The sequence below is a fragment of the Nerophis ophidion genome, linkage group LG27, assembly GCF_033978795.1.
Source record: "Nerophis ophidion isolate RoL-2023_Sa linkage group LG27, RoL_Noph_v1.0, whole genome shotgun sequence".
Classification (NCBI taxonomy): Eukaryota; Metazoa; Chordata; class Actinopteri; order Syngnathiformes; family Syngnathidae; genus Nerophis; species Nerophis ophidion.
Window position 1 is genome coordinate 5,314,120 of NC_084637.1, and position 20,534 is coordinate 5,334,653.

A 20,534-nucleotide genomic window follows, 5' to 3' on the forward strand; every position below is an offset into this window, starting at 1 on the left:
TGACCCTTAACATAATACAATTGGAATAAAAAATGTATTGTATGTCACTTTTCTAAATGTTTATATAACTTAAAATAAGATTGTTATTGGTTTAACCTGTTTTCTTGACTGTTTTGAGTGCATTTACACAGTATGGGTCAAAACGACCCGCAGCATAATCAATGGCATTTTTTCCAACATAATACAAGGGTTAAACGGGGATAGCAGGTCCATTCTATGTGTCATACTTGATCATTTCGCGATATTGCCATATTTTTGCTTAAAGGATTTAGTAGAGAACATCCACGATAAAGTTCGCAACTTTTAGTGCTGATAAAAAATTCTTGCCTGTACCGGAAGTAGCAGACGGTATGCGCGTGACGTCACGGGTTGTGGAGCTCCTCACATCTGAACATTGTTTATAATCATGGCCACCAGCAGCGAGAGCGATTCGGACCGAGAAAACGACGATTACCCCATTAATTTAAGCGAGGATGAAAGATTTGTGGATGAGGAGAGTGAAAGTGAAGGACTAAAAAAAAAAAAAAATATTATACAGTGGGAAAGATTCAGATGTTATTAGACAAATTTACTAGGATAATTCTGGAAAATCCCTTATCTGCTTATTGTGTTACTAGTTTTTTAGTGAGATTATATGTTCGTACGTGTACAACCTGAAGGTCGGCTCCGCACCTTTATTCAGCACCAGGCGACGGGTGGTGGCGATGCCCAACTCTGCCCTTCGCAAGGGACCCTCTTCGAAACACGATCTGTCGAAATGATAGCTGCATTATACACTGTACTTTGTGTGTGTGGTCCAATCCAACCGTGTTTGCTTGACCGCTCTGTTCCATAGTAAAGCTTCACCGTCATCTTTCAGGAATGTAACCAATGAAACACCGGCTGTGTTTGTGTTGCCAAAGGCGGCCGCAATACACCGCTTCCCACCTACAGCTTTCTTCTTTGACGTCTCCATTATTCATTGAACAAATTGCAAAAGATTCAGCAACCCAGATGTCCATAATATTGTGGAAACATGCGACGAAAACGGATGACTTACAGCTGGGAACGGTGCTGGAACAAAATGTCCTCTGCAATGCGTGACGTCACGCGCACGCGTCATCATACCGCGACGTTTTAGCATGATACTTCCGCGCGAAATTTAAAATTGCAATTTAGTAAAATACAACGGCCGTATTGGCATGTGTTGCAATGTTAAGATTTAATCATTGATATATGAAATATCAGACTGCGTGGTCGGTAGTAGTGGGTTTCAGTAGGCCTTGAATCTCAGATAGAAAGTAGGAGTGCAATCTGTGCATTGCTTCCCTTTCTCATGCAGGGATGTTAATAGCATGCAGAAACATGCACCATCTGGTGTTTGTAGTGTTTTATTCACCTCAAGTAAAGTGTTGCTATACAAAATTGGATGTTTCCAATCATAGTTACAGATAATTTAACATGCATGCAGACATAAAAGTGTAAACTTAAAACAAGAGCTTGTGGGATTTAATTTGCGTGTGTGAATCTCATCCAGGTACGGTTAACTCATGTGGCAGCAGAAGCACAGCTGAAGGCTCCTTTTGCAGACGGACTTCCTTCTAGGCAGGGCCAACTTACAAGGCTGAGAAACACAGAGTTTGACGTCCTGGTGGTTGGAGGTGGAGCCACGGGTGCAGGATGTGCCTTAGACGCCACCACACGCAGTAAGCCCTCTTAACATGCTTTTCCACTATGTTTGACTAATTCCATAGATCAAAGTTTCTTAAAGGAGCCTTATGTAATAATGTGGCCAGAAATGGTACTGCAATCACGGTCAAAATTCTGTGGTCCCCTCCCACGCTCCATGACTGAGGTTGCCAGATTCGCAGCCGATTCCGAATCCTACTCCAAGGAACTTAAAATGGCAATGGACGAGTTTTACGCTGTAGGTTTCTCTTGTTTATGCTTCTTGCAAGATGCTTAACTAAGTAATTATGCCTCATTTTATTAATGTCCATTAACCAAAGGGATTTGTAAAGTTACGGAGCAATATTTTAGTTGGGAGTCGGGACAGATTGTTGGCATTACCCTGCTAAAATGTCAAACTTTGACCGCATGGACCAACATCGAAATAAATTCTATGTGCCAACCCACGTTACACAAAAACCATGTTACGCATAAATCATATAGCCTGCTACCATGTCAATCAATCAATCAATCAATGTTTACTTATATAGCCCTAAATCACTAGTGTCTCAAAGGGCTGCACAAACCACTACGACATCCTCGGTAGACCCACATAAGGGCAAGGAAAACTCACACCCAGTGGGACGTCGGTGACAATGATGACTATGAGAACCTTGGAGAGGAGGAAAGCAATGGATGTCGAGCGGGTCTAACATGATACTGTGAAAGTTCAATCAATAATGGATCCAACACAGTCGCGAGAGTCCAGTCCAAAGCGGATCCAACACAGCAGCAAGAGTCCCGTTCACAGCGGAGCCAGCAGGAAACCATCCCAAGCGGAGGCGGATCAGCAGCGCAGAGATGTCCCCAGCCGATACACAGGCAAGCAGTACATGGCCACAAGGGAGAGTGGGACATAGAAGAAAAAGAAAAGAAACGGCAGATCAACTGGTCTAAAAAGGGAGTCTATTTAAAGGCTAGAGTATACAAATGAGTTTTAAGGTGAGACAATACACAAAGTACAACATCATTACATGTAATGAATTATATCATGCCAGGCAAATAGCACCCCATATGTGCCTGATGCGCATACAGTACCAGAAACCGCAATTAGCCGTGCTAATGTTGGAACCCGTTTCCTCAGCGTATCAGCATATTGTGAAGGAAATAGGCACTGACACTACCCATATCCACATCGGTTTTAGTTGTCCAAAATATATTTTTCCCTGTCAGTTCGAATACACATCGACATACAGGCTAACGAGCATATATTTCCCCGTTAGCCTGTATGTCAATGTGTCATTGACCGGGCTAGCATGCTAAGAATTAAACTGGGAACTGATCATCACGCTAAGATTTTGTTGCAGGAACATACTATCTTTGTTAGACAAGATCACAGACTGTATTGGACAATATAGTTTACATACTAAAATGTCCATTTCCATGTATTACCAGTAATAAGAAAACATAAATGCCTATCAAGGAGGAAATTACCAAGTTTGGCATCTTCTACGCCTTCAATCCTCTGCATCTTTCAAATGCATACCCGATACAAATCCTTGTTTTGTTTCTGGATTTGTCATGAATAAGTTGAGAATTGTAACAATGCCTTTTAGATCTACTAAGGTCTGACATGTTTAGTAACTTTACCAGTGGCAGTAGCTAGACGAAGATGGCGGTGCGTAACTTGCAACCTGGATGTGACACACTTACAGACTTTCTAATTGGTTAAAACAGTGGATGGCTCAGCATCGAATGAAAACAAAAACAAGATTTCTGGGCTGTAAATCTAATTTGGAAACGAGCATATCCCGGCTGAACTACTGTTACCATTTATAAAGGTATTGGAAAGGAACATACTATCTTTGTTAGACAAGATCACTGACTGTATTGGACAATATAGTTTACATACTAAAATGTCCATTTCCATGTATTACCAGTAATAAGAAAACGTAAATGCCTATCAAGGAGGAAATTACCAAGTTTGGCGTCAGATGAAAACATCTTCTACGCCTTCAATCGTCTGCATCTTTCAAATGCATACCCGATACAAATCCTTGTTTTGTTTCTGGATTTGTCATGAATAAGTTGAGAATCGTAACAATGCCTTTTAGATTTACTAAGGTTTGACATGTTTAGTAACTTTACCAGTGGCAGTAGCTAGACGAAGATGGCGGTGCGTAACTTGCAACCTGGATGTGACACACTTACAGACTTTCTAATTGGTTAAAACAGTGGATGGCTCGGCATCGAATGAAAACAAAAACAAGATTTCTGGGCTGTAAATCTAATTTGGAAAGGAGCATATCCCGGCTGAACCACTGTTACCATTTATAAAGGTATTGGATAGGAACATACTATCTTTGTTAGACAAGATCACAGACTGTATTGGACAATATAGTTTACATACTAAAATGTCCATTTCCATTTATTACCAGTAATAAGAAAACGGAAATGCCTATCAAGGAGGAAATTACCAAGTTTGGCGTCAGATGAAAACATCTTCTACGCCTTCAATCGTCTGCATCTTTCAAATGCATCCCCATAACAAATCCTTGTTTTGTTTCTGGATTTGTCATGAATAAGTTGAGAATCGTAACAATGCCTTTTAGATTTACTAAGTTCTGACATGTTTAGTAACTTTACCAGTGGCAGTACCTAGACGAAGATGACGGTGCGTAACTGGCAACCTGGATGTGACACACTCACAGACTTTCTAATTTGGTTAAAACAGTGGATGGCTCGGCATCGAATGAAAACAAAAACAAGATTTCTGGGCTGTAAATCTAATTTGGAAAGGAGCATATCCCGGCTGAACCACTGTTACCATTTATAAAGGTATTGGAAAGGAACATACTATCTTTGTTAGACAAGATCACAGACTGTATTGGACAATATAGTTTACATACTAAAATGTCCATTTCCATGTATTACCAGTAATAAGAAAACGTAAATGCCTATCAAGGAGGAAATTACCAAGTTTGGCGTCAGATGAAAACATCTTCTACGCCTTCAATCGTCTGCATCTTTCAAATGCATACCCGATACAAATCCTTGTTTTGTTTCTGGATTTGTCATGAATAAGTTGAGAATCGTAACAATGCATTTTAGATTTACTAAGGTCTGACATGTTTATTACCTTTACCAGTGGCAGTAGCTAGACGAAGATGGTGGTGCGTAACTGGCAACCTGGATGTGACACACTCACAGACTTTCTAATTGGTTTAAACAGTAGATTGCTCGGCATCGAATGAAAACAAAAACAAGATTTCTGGGCTGTAAATCTAATTTGGAAACGAGCATGTATTGGAAAGGAACAAGGTTTATTAATGCCTCTTGACATATCAGTGCCTGACATGAAATGATTACATATGGCTCCTTTAAACTTGTTTTACTAAGTACCACCTGTAGAAAAAACTTTGTTCTTTGAGTGCCACCATAATGACCAACATTAAAATACAGTAGTGGAGTAGGCCTAAGTATTCATTAAAAACAAGGCCGAGGTTTTATTTTACAAGTACATTTAATATTTTTGGCCACTGTGACGTTACACACAGTTTGAATATAGGAAAATAAAGCACTGTACTTTAATCAAGTGACTATTAGATGGAGCCCGTGTACCAGTACCGCAGTTTGAGAATCATTGCTAGAGATTATTCTCCTCTGACCTTTTCAGACCTAAAGACCGCTCTCGTCGAGAGGAACGACTTTTCTTCCGGGACGAGCAGCCGGAGTACCAAGCTCATTCACGGCGGTGTCCGTTACCTCCAGAAGGCCATCATGAAACTGGATTACGAGCAGGTTGTAAATTTGCCCCGTCACTGTTCTTCTCGCGTGTTCACTTGCTCATCCTTGTCATGCCGTGTCCTTCGGTGCAACAGTACATGATGGTGAAAGAGGCCCTCCATGAACGAGCCAACCTCCTGGAGATTGCGCCTCACCTGTCGGCGCCACTCCCCATCATGCTTCCTGTTTACAAGTACACTTTCGGCTCACTGGTTTACATGAAAAAGTGGATGTTTTGAAAAGAACACTCTTATTTTTCCCATCCAAACACTGAGGACATACACATGTGCTTGCGTACAAGAAAAATTATGCCGTACTGCTGAAAACGCTTCTTCACCAAAGTGTACATTTACTAATTTGCTCTATTTAAAAACTCATATGCAGCTCATAAAACATATTCAAAGTACGGTTTCATTGCAGTGGATTAACAATAAATAGAATAGAAAAGAATAGAATGGACTTTATTGTCATTATATTTGCCTATAACGAGATTAAGGACTCCAATTTAAGGTGCGGTAATGGGAACAAATACAGGGTAAAAATAAATAACACAAGAGGTATAAAGGAAAAAACTTAACAAATTGAAATAAAAATACTAAGCAATCCTATTCAATATACAAAACACTATAGAAATACAAAATACTGTACAATATACAGAACAAGACAAGAATACGGGAGTAATAAATAACAATCAGTGTCGGGCATATTGCACTCGAAGGGTAGTATTGCACAGTAGGGTATTAGGGTAGGATATTAAGACCATTCCACCGAATCGGTAGTGACATTTGCTTGTTTCGAGGCTCTCAAAATAAACTCAAATTGTCTGCTTTTATCAACTCTAAATCAGAAAATACGCTGTAGAGGTTGCCCCCCAGTGGGTTCTCCAGACCACCAATCACCGACATGAGAGCCCAGGTTTCAGGGCTTGATGCTGGTTGATTTTCAGCGTACTCCATTAGTTTGCTTTTCAGCACAAGGTCTATGTCCCTCGCCCTCGCTCTCCTTCAGCGCCAACTCCCACTCCAACCCCTATCTCCTCCCGGCTGCCGCCTTTTAACAGAGCGACAGGTGATTAGATAAACAGGCCCAGGTGGGCCATCTACGCACCTGTCGCTGATTTCGAAGCCGGTCCTGGCACACCCCGCTTCGCTGCAGGCCCGCAGACCACACCCCCTCCACATACAAATATTAGACTACTCAAGTGCAGTATTGGTCATCTTACCTTAAACAAGTAATTGGTTATATTTACAAATAACTTCTACCAAAAAGTAATCGAGTTAGTAACTCAGCAACCTCATTGAAGGAGTAACTAGTTCGTCAGCTAAGTAACCGAGACATTAGTTGTCATTTCGTTATTTTCTACGCTGTTACGTTTGATAACATCTTTTACATCAAATATGTTTATATTAACTGATACTATAGAGTAAATAGAGTTTTTTAGAACATTTGGCATTCATCTGGACACAATAGTATGCCATATGATATGAATATAAATACAAATATCACCCTTGCTCCTGATGGGTGCTGGTTAGCGCCTTGCATGGCAGCTCCCTCCATCAGTGTGTGAATGGGTGAATGTGGAAGTAGTGTCAAAGCGCTTTGAGTACCTTGAAGGTAGAAAAGCGCTATACAAGTACCCATTTATTATTATATTATATTATATAAATATAAAAAACCCAAATATTCCGTAAAGTACCAACATTAGATATTGAAAATACAAAACCTAATACGGTACCAAAATGTAGATTTGGGTAAAAGGACACAAAGGAATATTTGGCCTTTAAATAGTGCAATTCTCTTCACCTATATACACCAATACAACGGGAAAGAAGATAAACCTGTTACCAAGTTTTGAGCAAATTAACTATGTGTATTCAAGTAAAACTTAAAAAAAACGTTCCTGGATCACATTTTGACAATAAATCGCATTTGTGTACAAATATTGGGGTCTTTTCTTTAGCTAATTTTACAAAACCGAAAACCAGTGAAATTGTCAAATTGGGTAAATTGTAAATAAAAACAGAATACAATGATTTTCAAATCCTTTTTAACATATTTTCAATTGAATAGACTGCAAAGACAAGATATTTAATGTTCCAACTGAGAAACTTAATTTTTTTTTGCAAATAATCATTAACTTCGAATTTAATAGCAGCAACACATTGCAAAAAAGTTGGCACAGTGGCATTTTTACCACTGTGTTACATGGCCTTTCCTTTTAACAGCACTCAGTAAACGTTTGGGAACTGAGGAGACACATTTTTGAAGTGGAATTCTTTCCCATTCTTGCTTGATGTACAGCTTAAGTTGTTCAACAGTCCGGGGTCTCCGTTGTGGTATTTTCGGCTTCATACGGTAATGCACCATACATTCTCAATGGGAGACAGGTCTGGACTACAGGCAGGCCAGTCTAGTACCTGCACTCTTTTACTACGAAGTTATGATGTTGTAACACGTGACTTGGCATTGTCTTGCTGAAATAAGCAGGGGCGTCCATGAAAAAGACGTTGCCTTGATGGCAACATCCATCCATCCATTTTTTACCGCTTGTCCCTTTCAGGGACGCGGGGGGTGCTTGAGCCTATCTCAGCTGTACCCTAGAAAAGTCGCCACCTCAGCGGCGTTTCTGAGGTGTTGATAAATGGCTTTTGCTTTGCATAGTAGAGTTTTAACTTGCACTTACAGATGTAGCGACCAACTGTAGTTACTGACATTGGTTTTCCGAAGTGTTCCTGAGCCCATGTGGTGATATTCTTTTCACACTGATTTCAGTTTTTGATGGAGTTGGTTTTCGGCCTTGCCGCTTACGTGCAGTGAATTCTCCAGATTCTCTGAACCTTTTGCTGATATTACGGACCGTAGATGGTGAAATCCCTCAATTTCTTGCAATAACTCATTAAGAAATGTTGTTCTTAAACTGTTCGACAATTTGCTCACGCATTTGTTCACAAAGTGGTGACCCTCGCCCCGTCCTTGTTTGCGAATGAAGCAAGCTGCTTTTATACCCAATCATGCCACCCACCTGTTCCCAATTAGCCTGTTCACCTGTGGGACGTTCCAAATAAGTGTTTGATGAGCATTCCTCAACTTTGTCAATTTTTGATGCCACTTGTGCCAGCTTTTTTGAAACATGTTGCAGGCAGCAAATTCCAAATGGGCTAATATTTGCAAAAAATAACAAAAGTTTTCCAGTTCAATAGTTATGTATCTTGTCTTTGCAGTCTAATTAGCTGAATATAAGTTGAAAATAATATGCAAATTAGTGTATTTTGTTTTTATTTACCATTTACACAACGTGCCAACTTTACTGGTTTTGGGTTTTGTAATTATGCAGCAGCCCCCTCTATGCATTCACATATTAGGGGACAGTCAGAAAAGTGAAGGGTGCATCATTTGTACTCACTGTTCCATCATACTACAACAATTTTTTTCTGTGCATATACAGTAGTAACTTTGCTGCCTTCTTCATTGAATTTGGTTAGTTAGCTACAGTATGTGGCCAACTAACTCCAACCTGGAGAAGTGGATTGCTCTTAGTCACACCTGTACAACTTGGGTGCTAAAGTCTAAGCTCCTGCTGGTAAAGCTCTTTGGTCACTGAGGTACGCAACCCCTTGACCACAATTAGGTAGAAATCCTTCAGGCGAAAAATAAAAAGTAAAGTAAATAAAATAAAGTTTATTCACATTATATCAACCATCACAATGTTTATCTTAAAGGCCTACTGAAATGAGATTTTCTTATTTAAACGGGGATAGCAGGTCCATTCTATGTGTCATACTTGATCATTTCGCGATATTGCCATATTTTTGCTGAAAGGAGTTAGTAGAGAACATCGACGATAAAGTTCGTAACTTTTGGTCGCTACCGGAAGTAGCAGACGATATGCGCGTGACGTCACAGGTTGTGGAGCTCCTCACATCTGAACATTGTTTACAATCATGGCTACCAGCAACGAGAGCGATTCGGACCAAGGAAGCAACGATTTCCCCATTAATTTGAGCGAGGATGAAAGATTCGTGGATGAGGAAAGTGAGAGTGAAGGACTAAAAAAAAAAAGAGACTAGAGGGCAGTGGGAGCAATTCAGATGTTATTAGACACATTTACTCGGATAATTCTGGAAAATCCCTTATCTGCTTATTGTGTTACTAGTGTTTTAGTGAGATTATATGGTCGTACCTGTACAACCTGAAGGTCGGCCCCACACCTTTCTTCAGCACCAGCCGATGGGTGGTGGCGATGCCCATTTCTGCCCTTCGCAAGGGACCCTCTTCGAAACACGACCTTTCGAAATGATTGCTGCATAATACACTGTACTTTGTGTGTGTGGTCCAATCCAACCGTGTTCGTTTGACATCTCTGTTCCATAGTAAAGCTTGACTGTCATCTTTCAGGAATGTAAACAATGTAACACTGGCTGTGTTTGTGTTGCTAAAGCCGGCTGCAATACACCGCTTCCCACCTACAGCTTTCTTCTTTGATGTCTCCATTGATCATTGAACAAATTGCGAGAGATTCAGCAACACAGATGTCCAGAATATTGTTGAATTATGCGATGAAAACAGACGACTTAATAGCTGGGAACGATGCTGTAACAAAATGTCCTCGACAATCCGTGACGTCACGCGCATCCGAGACGTTTCAGCAGTATATTTCGGCGCAAAATTTAAAATTGCAATTTAGTAAACTAACCCGGCCGTATTGGCATGTGTTGCAATTTTAAGATTTCATCATTGATATATAAACTATCAGACTGCGTGATCGGTAGTAGTGGGTTTCAATAGGCCTTTAAAGAGTTAAAGTACCAATGATGGTCAGACACACACTAGTTGTGCGCATTGTGTCCATTAACAGTCAACATACTGTCGATAATTATTCTGAAAAACCTTCCTGCGGCCTCACTACATTTATGTATTTTTTTTCCAGATGGTGGCAACTGCCTTATTATTGGGCCGGAATCAAAATGTACGACTTGGTTGCCGGCATCCAGTGCCTAAAGAGCAGCTATATGCTCAGTAAGACCAAAGCCCTGGAGCTCTTCCCCATGCTCAAGAAGGACAAGCTGGTGGGAGCCATCGTCTACTATGATGGTCAGTTACCTTTCAAGCCGACTCCCATCTTTGTTTCATGTAAACCCTTGCAGAGCAGCTGATTCTTTTGATGTTGTCTCTTCCGCTGAGATGATTTCCGAGAGGTACTGCGGATAAAACTTGTTCGAGGAAAGCGGAAACTAAAAAGAAATCTCGAAAAAGGTCTTTAGTGGAAGTCATGCCCATATGTCACACCTCCACTGGTGCCTGGAAAGTTGTTGACAGACTGCAAGGATTGTTGTCTTTGCAGCAATAAATGTCCTTTGTTGTCTGATCCAGGCTATTCAGCTGACTGTGAAATGTTTGCGGGTTCCTTTCTGAAAGACAACTTTTTTATATCACATGTTGATACAAAATGGCAGACAAGACAAAAGTGTCTTGTGATTCCAAAAACACAATGTAGGCAGAATTTGCAGCCCTTTTCTTTCCCTGAATGCCCCATTATGTAGTCCTGGCTTGTTTGCTGCACATTTGTGTTTGTTCCGCCACTATGTTTTTGCTCGAAGGCATGAGAGAGGGCGGGGGGACTTGCAAATACCTTTTTTCAATTCAAACCATCTGGTACAATCATGCTTGTGACATTTCCAAGGCTGACCTTTTCTTGGTTGATGTGAGCTCCAGAGAGGCACCGCCGACATTGGTGGGTTAGACTAAGCAACGAATGTCTTGGTTTCTTCCTTATTTTCTCTGTAGACCAGGGGTAGAGAACCTATGGCTCCAGAGCCAGATGTGGCTCTTTTGATGACTGCATCTGGCTCTCAGATAAATCTTAGCTGACATTGCTCAACACGATAATTATGAATAATTCCGCTGGAATTCACAGTGCTAAAAATAACGTTCAAAATATAAAACATTCTCATGCATTTAAATCCATCCATCCGTTTCCTACCGCACCTGTTCAAGTAGTCGCATTAATGGTAAGAAGTATTTTATGTCATGATGGGGGGGGGGGTCGCAGCTTGCTGCGGGGTCGTTCTCCCAGGAAGGCAGACGGACTACTCGGGACATGGCATTTAGGTAAAAACATCCATCCATCCATCCATTTTCTACCGCTTATTCCCTTTCGGGGTAGCGGGGGGCGCTGGCGCCTATCTCAGCTACAATCGGGCGGAAGGCAGGGTACACCCTGGACAAGTTGCCACCTCATCGCAGATAGACAGACAACATTCACACTCACATTCACACACTAGTGGCAATTTAGTGTTGCCAATCAACCTATCCCCAGGTGCATGTCTTTGGAAGTGGGAGGAAGCCGGAGTACCCGGAGGGAACCCACGCATTCACGGGGAGAACATGCAAACTCCACACAGAAAGAACCCGAGCCTGGATTTGAACCCAGGACTGCTGGAACTTTGTATTGTGAGGCAGACGCACTAACCCCTCTGCCACCGTGAAGCATGACTTAATTTAAACTAAAAAAAGATACAAACAAAAATCTCTCACAGCGGAGGCATAACTTGGGCTAAGGAAGGAAGCTAACGCATAAACAGACTATGAAAATAAATAAAACAAAATTTACTTGGCATGGCATGAAGCGCGAAACTATGGCAAGGCATGAAACAAGTCAGCACAGAGCAAGAAAAGATCACATTGACGCCAGGGCGACTGACTGGCAAAGACAAGCTTAAATACTGCCTCTGATTAGTGCTCGGGAAGCAGGTGAGCGGACATTTTGTCCACCAGAGACAGGTGGACAAAATGAGTAACCAAGGAAACCAGACAAGGGAGTGGAAAAAAACAGGAACTTAAAGAGTCCAAAAGACAAACCACACATGATCAACAGACATGACATTTGATTTATCGTTGATTAGCTTCAGTAATGCGGACGTTGTACCGATCCGTTTTGGTGAAGAAGGAGCTGAGCCGGAAGGCAAAGCTCTCAATTTACTGGTCGATCTACGTTCCCATCCTCACCTATGGTCATGAGCTTTGGGTTATGACCGAAAGGATAAGATCATGGGTACAAGCGGCCGAAATTAGTTTCCTCCGCCGGGTGGCGGGGCTCTCCCTTAGAGATAGGGTGAGAAGCTCTGCCATCCGGGAGGAACTCAAAGTAAAGCCGCTGCTCCTTCACATGGAGAGGAGCCAGATGAGGTGGTTCGGGCATCTGGTCAGGATGCCACCCGAATGCCTCCCTAGGGTGGTGTTTAGGGCACGTCCAACCGGTAGGAGGCCACGGGGAAGACCCAGGACACGTTGGGAAGACTATGTCTCCCGGCTGGCCTGGGAACGCCTCGGGATCCCCCGGGAAGAGCTGGACGAAGTGGCTGAGGAGAGGGAAGTCTGGGTTTCCCTGCTTAGGCTGTTGCCCCCGCGACCCGACCTCGGATAAGCGGAAGATGATGGATGGATGGGTGGATAGCTTCAGAATAACAATGTTATTAAAAAGAATAAGAGACTTATCATACTCGAAAAATGTTGGTCTTACTTAAAAATGCACGCATTTAGTTGTATTCAGTGTTAAAAAATATGATATGGCTCTCGCGAAAATACATTTTGAAATATTTGGCTTTCATGGCTCTCTCAGCCAAAAAGGTCCCCGACCCCTGCTGTAGACAAACAACCTTGTGTGAATTATATCTAGCTTAGTGATGGAGTCACTGTGCATCCCTTTGTCCTCTCTACACACGACATGTAGACCCATTTAGAAAAGCATACTCTCTCACCAAGCATTTTCCCGGTGTTGCTCTACAGGACAGCACAACGATGCCCGTATGAACCTGGCTATTGCCCTCACCGCTGCCCGCTACGGGGCCGCCACGGCCAACTATACGGAGGTGGTTCACCTGCTAAAGAAGGAGGACCCGCAGACTGGCTCTGACAAGGTGTACGGTGCGCGATGTCGGGACGTGCTTACAGGTGGGGCGGATTGCTCAAATGATTGCTGTTTCGCTACTGTCGATCACATGACCCCAGCCTAGTGGTTTTCTGTTTCAGGAGAGGAATTTGATGTTAAAGCCAAGTGTGTGATCAATGCTACGGGGCCCTTCACGGACTCACTGAGGAAGATGGATAACCAAGAAAGTGCAAACATCTGCCAGCCCAGTGCCGGCGTGCACATTGTCATCCCTGGCTACTATAGGTGTGTTACTTGCAATGTTACCCCCTAATTGTTCATCTGTCTGAGCAAAAACTCCCTGAGGCCTCATATGAGCAACTTAAGACGTGCAGACTGTGGCCAAGTTCAATGTCTTATAATTATGATCAAATGACAGCAGTCATATCTTGACTTCTTGGACTGGGAGAAGGCATTCGACCGTGTCCCTCGGGAAGTCCTGTGGGGAGTGCTCAGAGAGTCCGGGGTATCGGACTGTCTTATTGTCTCGGTCCGCTCCCTGTATGATCAGTGTCAGAGCTTAGTCCGCATTGCTGTCAGTAAGTCGGACACGTTTCCAGTGAGGGTTGGACTCCGCCAAGGCTGCCCTTTGTCGCCGATTCTGTTCATAACTTTTATGGACAGAATTTCGAGGCGCTAGCTTATGTAGCCGAGGATCGGACCGCCAAGTGCCCTGCCTTCGGCTGTCGCCCAGCTCACAATGCACCCGACCTCTATGGCCCCTCCTATGAGTGGTGAGCCCATTGGAGGGATGACCCACGTTGCCTCTTCGGGCTGTGCCCGGCCGGGCCCCCATGGGGACAGGCGCTCGCCATCGTGCCCTAACTCCAGGCCTGGCTCCAGAGCGGGGCCCCGGTGACCCGCGTCCGGGCAAGAGAAATCTGAGTTCATTTTGTTGTAATTCCATAGAAGTCTTTGAGCTGCTCTTTGTCTGATCACTCACCTAGGACCTGTTTGTCTTGGGAGACCCTACCAGGGGGCATGAAAGCCCCCAGACAACATAGCTCCTAGGATCATTGGGACACGCAAACTCCTCTACCACGGTAGCAGCTCAGAGAGGAGTCAAGGCATTGAGGGGATCCGGTTTGGTGGTCCTGATGGCTTCATCTGGCCGGGATCTTCAGCTCTCACTGGATCGGTTCGCAGCCGAGTGTGAAGCGACTGGGATGAGAATCAGCAACTCCAAGTCTTGAGTCCATGGTTCTCGCCTGGGAAAGGACGGAGGGCCATCTCCAGGTTGGGGAGGAGACCCTGCCCCAAGTGGAGGAGTTCAAGTACCTGGGAGTCTTGTTCACGAGTGAGGGAAGAGTGAAGAGTGATACAGAAAACCTCCGGACGAGGCATCGAGGAATGGTTGAAGATGCTAAATTATTTGGTATTGATGAGGTCGACAGGCGGATCGGTGCGGCGTCTTCAGTAATGCGGACGCTGTATCGATCCGTTGTGGTGAAGAAGGAGCTGAGCCGGAAGGCAAAGCTCTCAATTTACCGGTCGATCTACGTTCCCATCCTCACCTATGGTCATGAGCTTTGGGTCATGACCGAAAGGACAAGATCACGGGTACAGGCGGCCGAAATTAGTTTCGTCCGCCTCTCCCTTAGTGATAGGGTGAGAAGCTCTGCCATCCGGGGGGAGCTCAGAGTAAAGCCGCTACTCCTCCACATGGAGAGGAGCCTTATGAGGTGGTTCGGGCATCTGGTCAGGACGCCACCCGAGCGAGGCTCTCTAGGGAGGTGTTTAGGGCACGTCCGACCGGTAGTAGGCCACGGGGAAGACCCAGAACACGTTGGGAAGACTAGGTCTCCCGGCTGGCCTGGGAACGCCTCAGGATCCCCCGGGAAGAGCTAGACGAAGTGGCTGTGGAGAAGAAAGTCTAGGCTTCCCTACTTAGGCTGCTTCCCCCGCGACCCTACTTCTGATAAGCGGAAGAAGATGGATGGATGAAGGCAGTTATTTCCATTAGACACATTCAATTCTTGTTTTTCATGAGTTCTGCACTAGTATGTTTGGGTGGGGGTGCTGCTTTGGAGATAATGTGTACCCCTCTGAAAGATTACATTTAGTGCCCCTCAAAACTTTCACATCTTGCACAATGAGATGTGTGCTGTAGCACAAACATGGTCTAAAGTGTACTGTATATTCCTCTAACCTTCTGCTCGTAAAATATATCATTGCAGTTTTTATTAGCATTTCTTTAATTTAGTAACATCATTTTAATGAGCAATGTCAATAAATACAATTCTAAATAAATGACAGTAGAATAAGCAAACATTTGATTGGGGTGGGTGTACAGTACCTGTTTATTTCACCATAGTAGGAGATATAAGCATTACACTTTCTTAAAGGGGAACATTATCAGCAGACCTATGTAAGCGTCAATATATACCTTGATGGTGCAGAAAAAAGACCATCTATTTTTTTAACCGATTTCCGAACTCTAAATGGGTGAATTTTGGCGAATTAAACGCCTTTCTGTTTATCGCGCTGGAGGCGATGACGTCAGAATGTGACGTCGCCGAGGTAACACACCCACCATTTTCATTTTCAACACATTACAAACACCGGGTCTCAGCTCAGTTATTTTCCGTTTTTTTGACTATTTTTTGGAACCTTGGAGACATCATGCATCGTCGGTGTGTTGTCGGAGGGTGTAACAACACTAACAGGGAGGGATTCAAGTTGCACCACTGGCCCAAAGATGCGAAAGTGTCTGCCGCCAGACCCCCATTGAATGTGCCGGAGTTTCTCCACATTTGACCGGCGATGCTAAAGCAGACATGGCACAGAGATGTATGGATAACCTGCAGATGCATTTGCAACGATAGTCAACGAAATCACAAAGGTGAGTTTTGTTGATGTTGACTGCCAGCTCATCGATGCTAACATGCTATGCTAATCGATGCTAACATGCTATTTACCGGCGGTGCTAAAGCAGACATGGAACAGAGATGTATGGATAACCTGCAGATGCATTTGCAACTATATTACGTTTCCTTCCACCCACATTTAATGCGAAAAAAAACACTAACCAATCGACGGATTTAAGTTGCTCCAGTGTCAAAAGATGCGAGAGGCGATGCTAACGCAGCTATTCGGCCATGCTATGGCTATGAATTGCGATACAACAGATTACATGCGTAATCTGTTGTATCGCTTAAATCGCTGAAATCCGAGTTTGAATCCGAGCTAATGTTGCTATATCTTGCTGTGGTATTCCCATTGTTTGTTTACATTGGCAGCACTGTGTGACGTCACAGGGAAATGGCCAGTGTCTTCGCAGTGAGCCGAAAATAAGGCACTTTAAAGCTTTATTTAGGGATATTCCGAGACCGGTAAAATTTTGAAAAAAACTTCAAAAAATACAACAAGCCACTGGGAACTGATTTTTATTGTTTTTAACCCTTTTGAAATTGTGATAATGTTCCCATTTAACTCTGCTGCACTGTACTGCACGTCAAGATTAATGGCTGCAATGAGCACGTTTTGCATTGCACAGCTGTTCGACGTGGGTTGTTGAAGCATGATACTGCATGTTACTGACGAAGCATGTTCCCCCGGGGTTCCACGCGCCCTTATTCCCACCATTCAAGAATAACCGGTCAAATGAGTGCGTTCGTTGGGGCAAGTAAGAGAAAGAGCGTCTGCTGTCAATATGACAGATGACAGAGAGTTGCCTTTGGTGTGATTTGTCTGGCAGAATATGACCAGTTTTTCTAGAGAATATTTTTTTGCCAATTCTTTGGGTTTGCTTATGGTGACAATAAGCAGTTTTTCTGTGATCGATGGCCCTTCTGTCTCGATTAGGGTTGTAACGGTATCAAAATGTCATGGTACGATATTATCACGGTGTTAAGGCCATGGTGAAAATATTATTGTTGTACACCTCCCCTTAAAAATGCCATTGTGTGTGAAATGGATTAGCAGGAATGTTTAGGATAAACACACTTACTGTAATTGAATACAAACCCATCCATCCATTCATTTTCTAGCGCTTTTCCCTTTTGGGGTCGCTGGAGCCTATCCCAGCTGCATTTAGGCGGTAGGCGGGGTACACCCTGGACAAGTCGCCACCTCATCACAGGGCCAACACAGATAGACAGACAACATTCACACACTAGGGACCATTTAGTGTTGCAAATCAACCTATCCCCAGGTGCATGTTTTTGGGGGGTAGGAGGAAGCCGGAGTACCCGGAGGGAACCCACGCATTCACGGAGAGAACATGCAAACTCCACACAGAAAGATCCCGTGCCCGGGATTGAACTCAGGACTACTCAGGACCTCTGTATTGTGAGGCACATGCACTAACCACGTTCCACCCTGCTGCCCGGTGCTATCCCTAACCCTCTTTATTTGATTTATTTCTAAACTCAGCAGAGCTCTTTGAGGAAAATCTGAGGGAGTTTGAGCAGCACCAGAAAAGACAAATACCTGATTCTCTTCATCGCAATCTTTAGAAATGTGCTCATATTTACTGTATTTTTTTTTCTGTGTCGTGCAGTCCCGACAACATGGGCCTTTTGGATCCGGCGACAAGTGATGGCCGAGTCATTTTCTTCCTCCCTTGGGAGAAGATGACCATCGCTGGAACCACGGACACACCCACCAATGTGACAGCCCACCCTATCCCTGGGGAGAATGACATCAACTTCATTCTGAACGAGGTCCGCAACTATCTCAGCCCCGACGTGGAAGGTACAGGTGTCCACTCGGTCATTTGTAGAGTAGCGTCACATCCATCCATCCATCCATCCATCTTCTTCCGCTTATCCGAGGTCGGGTCGCGGGGGCAACAGCTTAAGCAGGGAAACCCAGACTTCCCTCTCCCCAGCCACTTCGTCTAGCTCTTCCCGGGGGATCCCAAGGCGTTCCCAGGCCAGCCGGGAGACATAGTCTTCCCAACGTGTCCTGGGTCTTCCCCGTGGCCTCCTACCAGTTGGATGTGCCCTAAACACCTCCCTAGGGAGGCGTTCGGGTGGCATCCTGACCAGATGCCCGAACCACCTCATCTGGCTCCTCTCGATGTGAAGGAGCAGCGGCTTTACTTTGAGTTCCTCCCGGATGGCAGAGCTTCTCACCCTATCTCTAAGGGAGAGACCCAAACTCATTTCGGCCGCTTGTACCCGTGATCTTATCCTTTCGGTCATGACCCAAAGCTCATGACCATAGGTGAGGATGGGAACGTAGATCGACCGGTAAATTGAGAGCTTTGCCTTCCGGCTCAGCTCCTTCTTCACCACAACGGATCGGTACAACGTCCGCATTACTGAAGACGCCGCACCGATCCGCCTGTCGATCTCACGATCCACTCTTCCCCCACTCGTGAACAAGAGTAGCGTCACACATTATTTAAAATCTGAAGTTTGTATTTTACAGTGAGACGAGGTGACGTGTTGGCGGCGTGGAGTGGCATTCGCCCACTGGTGACGGATCCCAACTCCAAAGACACTCAGTCCATCTGCCGTAATCATATAGTCAGCCTCAGTGACAGCGGGCTGGTCACAATTGCAGGTCAAGTAGTCTCTGTAGACCCGAATGTTGTCCACTGACTTGCTTTTAATAAAGCAACACTATTTGGTGTAGGCGGTAAATGGACCACCTACAGATCCATGGCTGAGGAGACTTTGGATGCTGCCATTAAAGCACACGCCCTCCCAGGTGAGACCTGCAAGACTGTAGGTCTGATGTTGGAGGGCGCCAAAGGCTGGACGCCGACGCTTTACATACGACTGGTGCAAGACTACGGCTTGGAGCAGGAAGTAAGAGACATTTGTTTGTTCTGAAGTTGACCTTGGATACGGACATCCAAACTCAAGGGCCGCATACAAAAAAAATGGAAGCACGTTGGGGAGCATTTATAGGGACCGATGTCCCTTTGAGACGGAGGACGCTATTGAATTTCTAAAGTTTTATTATTATTATTATCATTACTATTCTTTATTATTATACCGCCGCCTCTTTGAGCTGTAATTTGACCCCCTTAACATGCTTCATAACTCACCAAATTTGACACACACATCAGGACTGGTGAAAAGTGCGATATAATAAAAAAACAAACCCCAAAACTCAAAATTGCGCTGTAACGCCCCCTAGGAAGAAAACACAGACAAAACTGTTTGTAACTTTCAGTAGGAATGTCATAGAAACATGAAACAAAAACCACTACGTAGGTCTCAGTTAGACCTATATTTCATTCACTGAGACCCCCCGGCTAAAATCAACAGGAAGTTTGCTATTCCCACTTCAGTACAAAAGTTGGCTAAAAAATGTCGATTGTCGTTTCGGCTTCAAATAAGCACAGAAGAGAGATTGAACCCTTCTGATTAAAAGTTAAAGAAAGAGTTTTAATTACTACCCCGGTTTGGATTTTATGAGCCCGCAAAGAACCGGTGCGCTGCTGCTGTTGTCACAAAATGGCGGCTTTCTGCTCAGACCAAACTGTAGGACTGTCATACACACATGAAACAAAAACCTCAATATAGGTCTCACTGAGACCTATATTTCATACACTGACCGCCCCCAACTAAAATCAACAGGAAGTTTGTTATTCCCACTTCAATACAACAACTGCATTACATTCACCATGCATTAGAGTCTCAAAATGGCGGCACCAAGGCGTCCTTATAAAATGCCCAAGCCACTTTACAACTGTTATTACTATGAGACTGATGTATAACACATGTGTATACAACTTTTTCTCTGTGTAATAATCCATCCATCCATCTTCTACCGCTTATCTGGGCTTGGGTCGCGGGGGCAGCAGCCTAAGCGGTCCTGTCCATCGCTGCTTGCAGCTTTAATTATATTTTGCTTTTTGTTTACGAAACACAATTAAGACTAAAAAGTCAAAATAGCACGATTAAAAAATCATACACATTTTATTTGGGTTATGAGCATACTTGCCAACGCTCCCGAATTTTAGTGCCCCTCCCGAAAATTTCCAGGGGCAACCATTCTTCCGAATTTCTCCCGATTTCCACCCGGACAACAATATCGGAGGTGTACCTTTAAGGCACTGCCTTTAACGTCCTCTTACAACCTGTCGTCACGTCCGCTTTTCCTCCATACAAACAGCGTTCCGGTACAGTCACATAATATATGCGACTTTAACACACACACATTAGCGAACGCAAGGCATACTTGGTCAACAGCCATACAGGTCACACTGAGGGTG

The 20,534-nt window shown here is 43.9% G+C and overlaps 1 protein-coding gene across 3 annotated transcripts in view; it reads left to right on the forward strand.

Annotated features, from left to right (window-relative positions):
• gpd2 (glycerol-3-phosphate dehydrogenase 2 (mitochondrial)) overlaps window positions 1-20,534 on the forward strand; it is a 61,830-nt gene that overhangs the window by 15,142 nt on the left and 26,154 nt on the right. For all 3 annotated transcript variants that reach the window (XM_061889597.1, XM_061889599.1, XM_061889600.1), the window contains 9 exons: window positions 1,517-1,685; window positions 5,324-5,448; window positions 5,529-5,626; window positions 10,361-10,524; window positions 13,219-13,383; window positions 13,462-13,606; window positions 17,862-18,055; window positions 18,737-18,871; window positions 18,944-19,119. In XM_061889597.1, coding sequence (XP_061745581.1) covers window positions 1,517-1,685; window positions 5,324-5,448; window positions 5,529-5,626; window positions 10,361-10,524; window positions 13,219-13,383; window positions 13,462-13,606; window positions 17,862-18,055; window positions 18,737-18,871; window positions 18,944-19,119 — 1,371 coding nt within the window. The remainder of the gene's footprint in view (window positions 1-1,516; window positions 1,686-5,323; window positions 5,449-5,528; window positions 5,627-10,360; window positions 10,525-13,218; window positions 13,384-13,461; window positions 13,607-17,861; window positions 18,056-18,736; window positions 18,872-18,943; window positions 19,120-20,534) is intronic.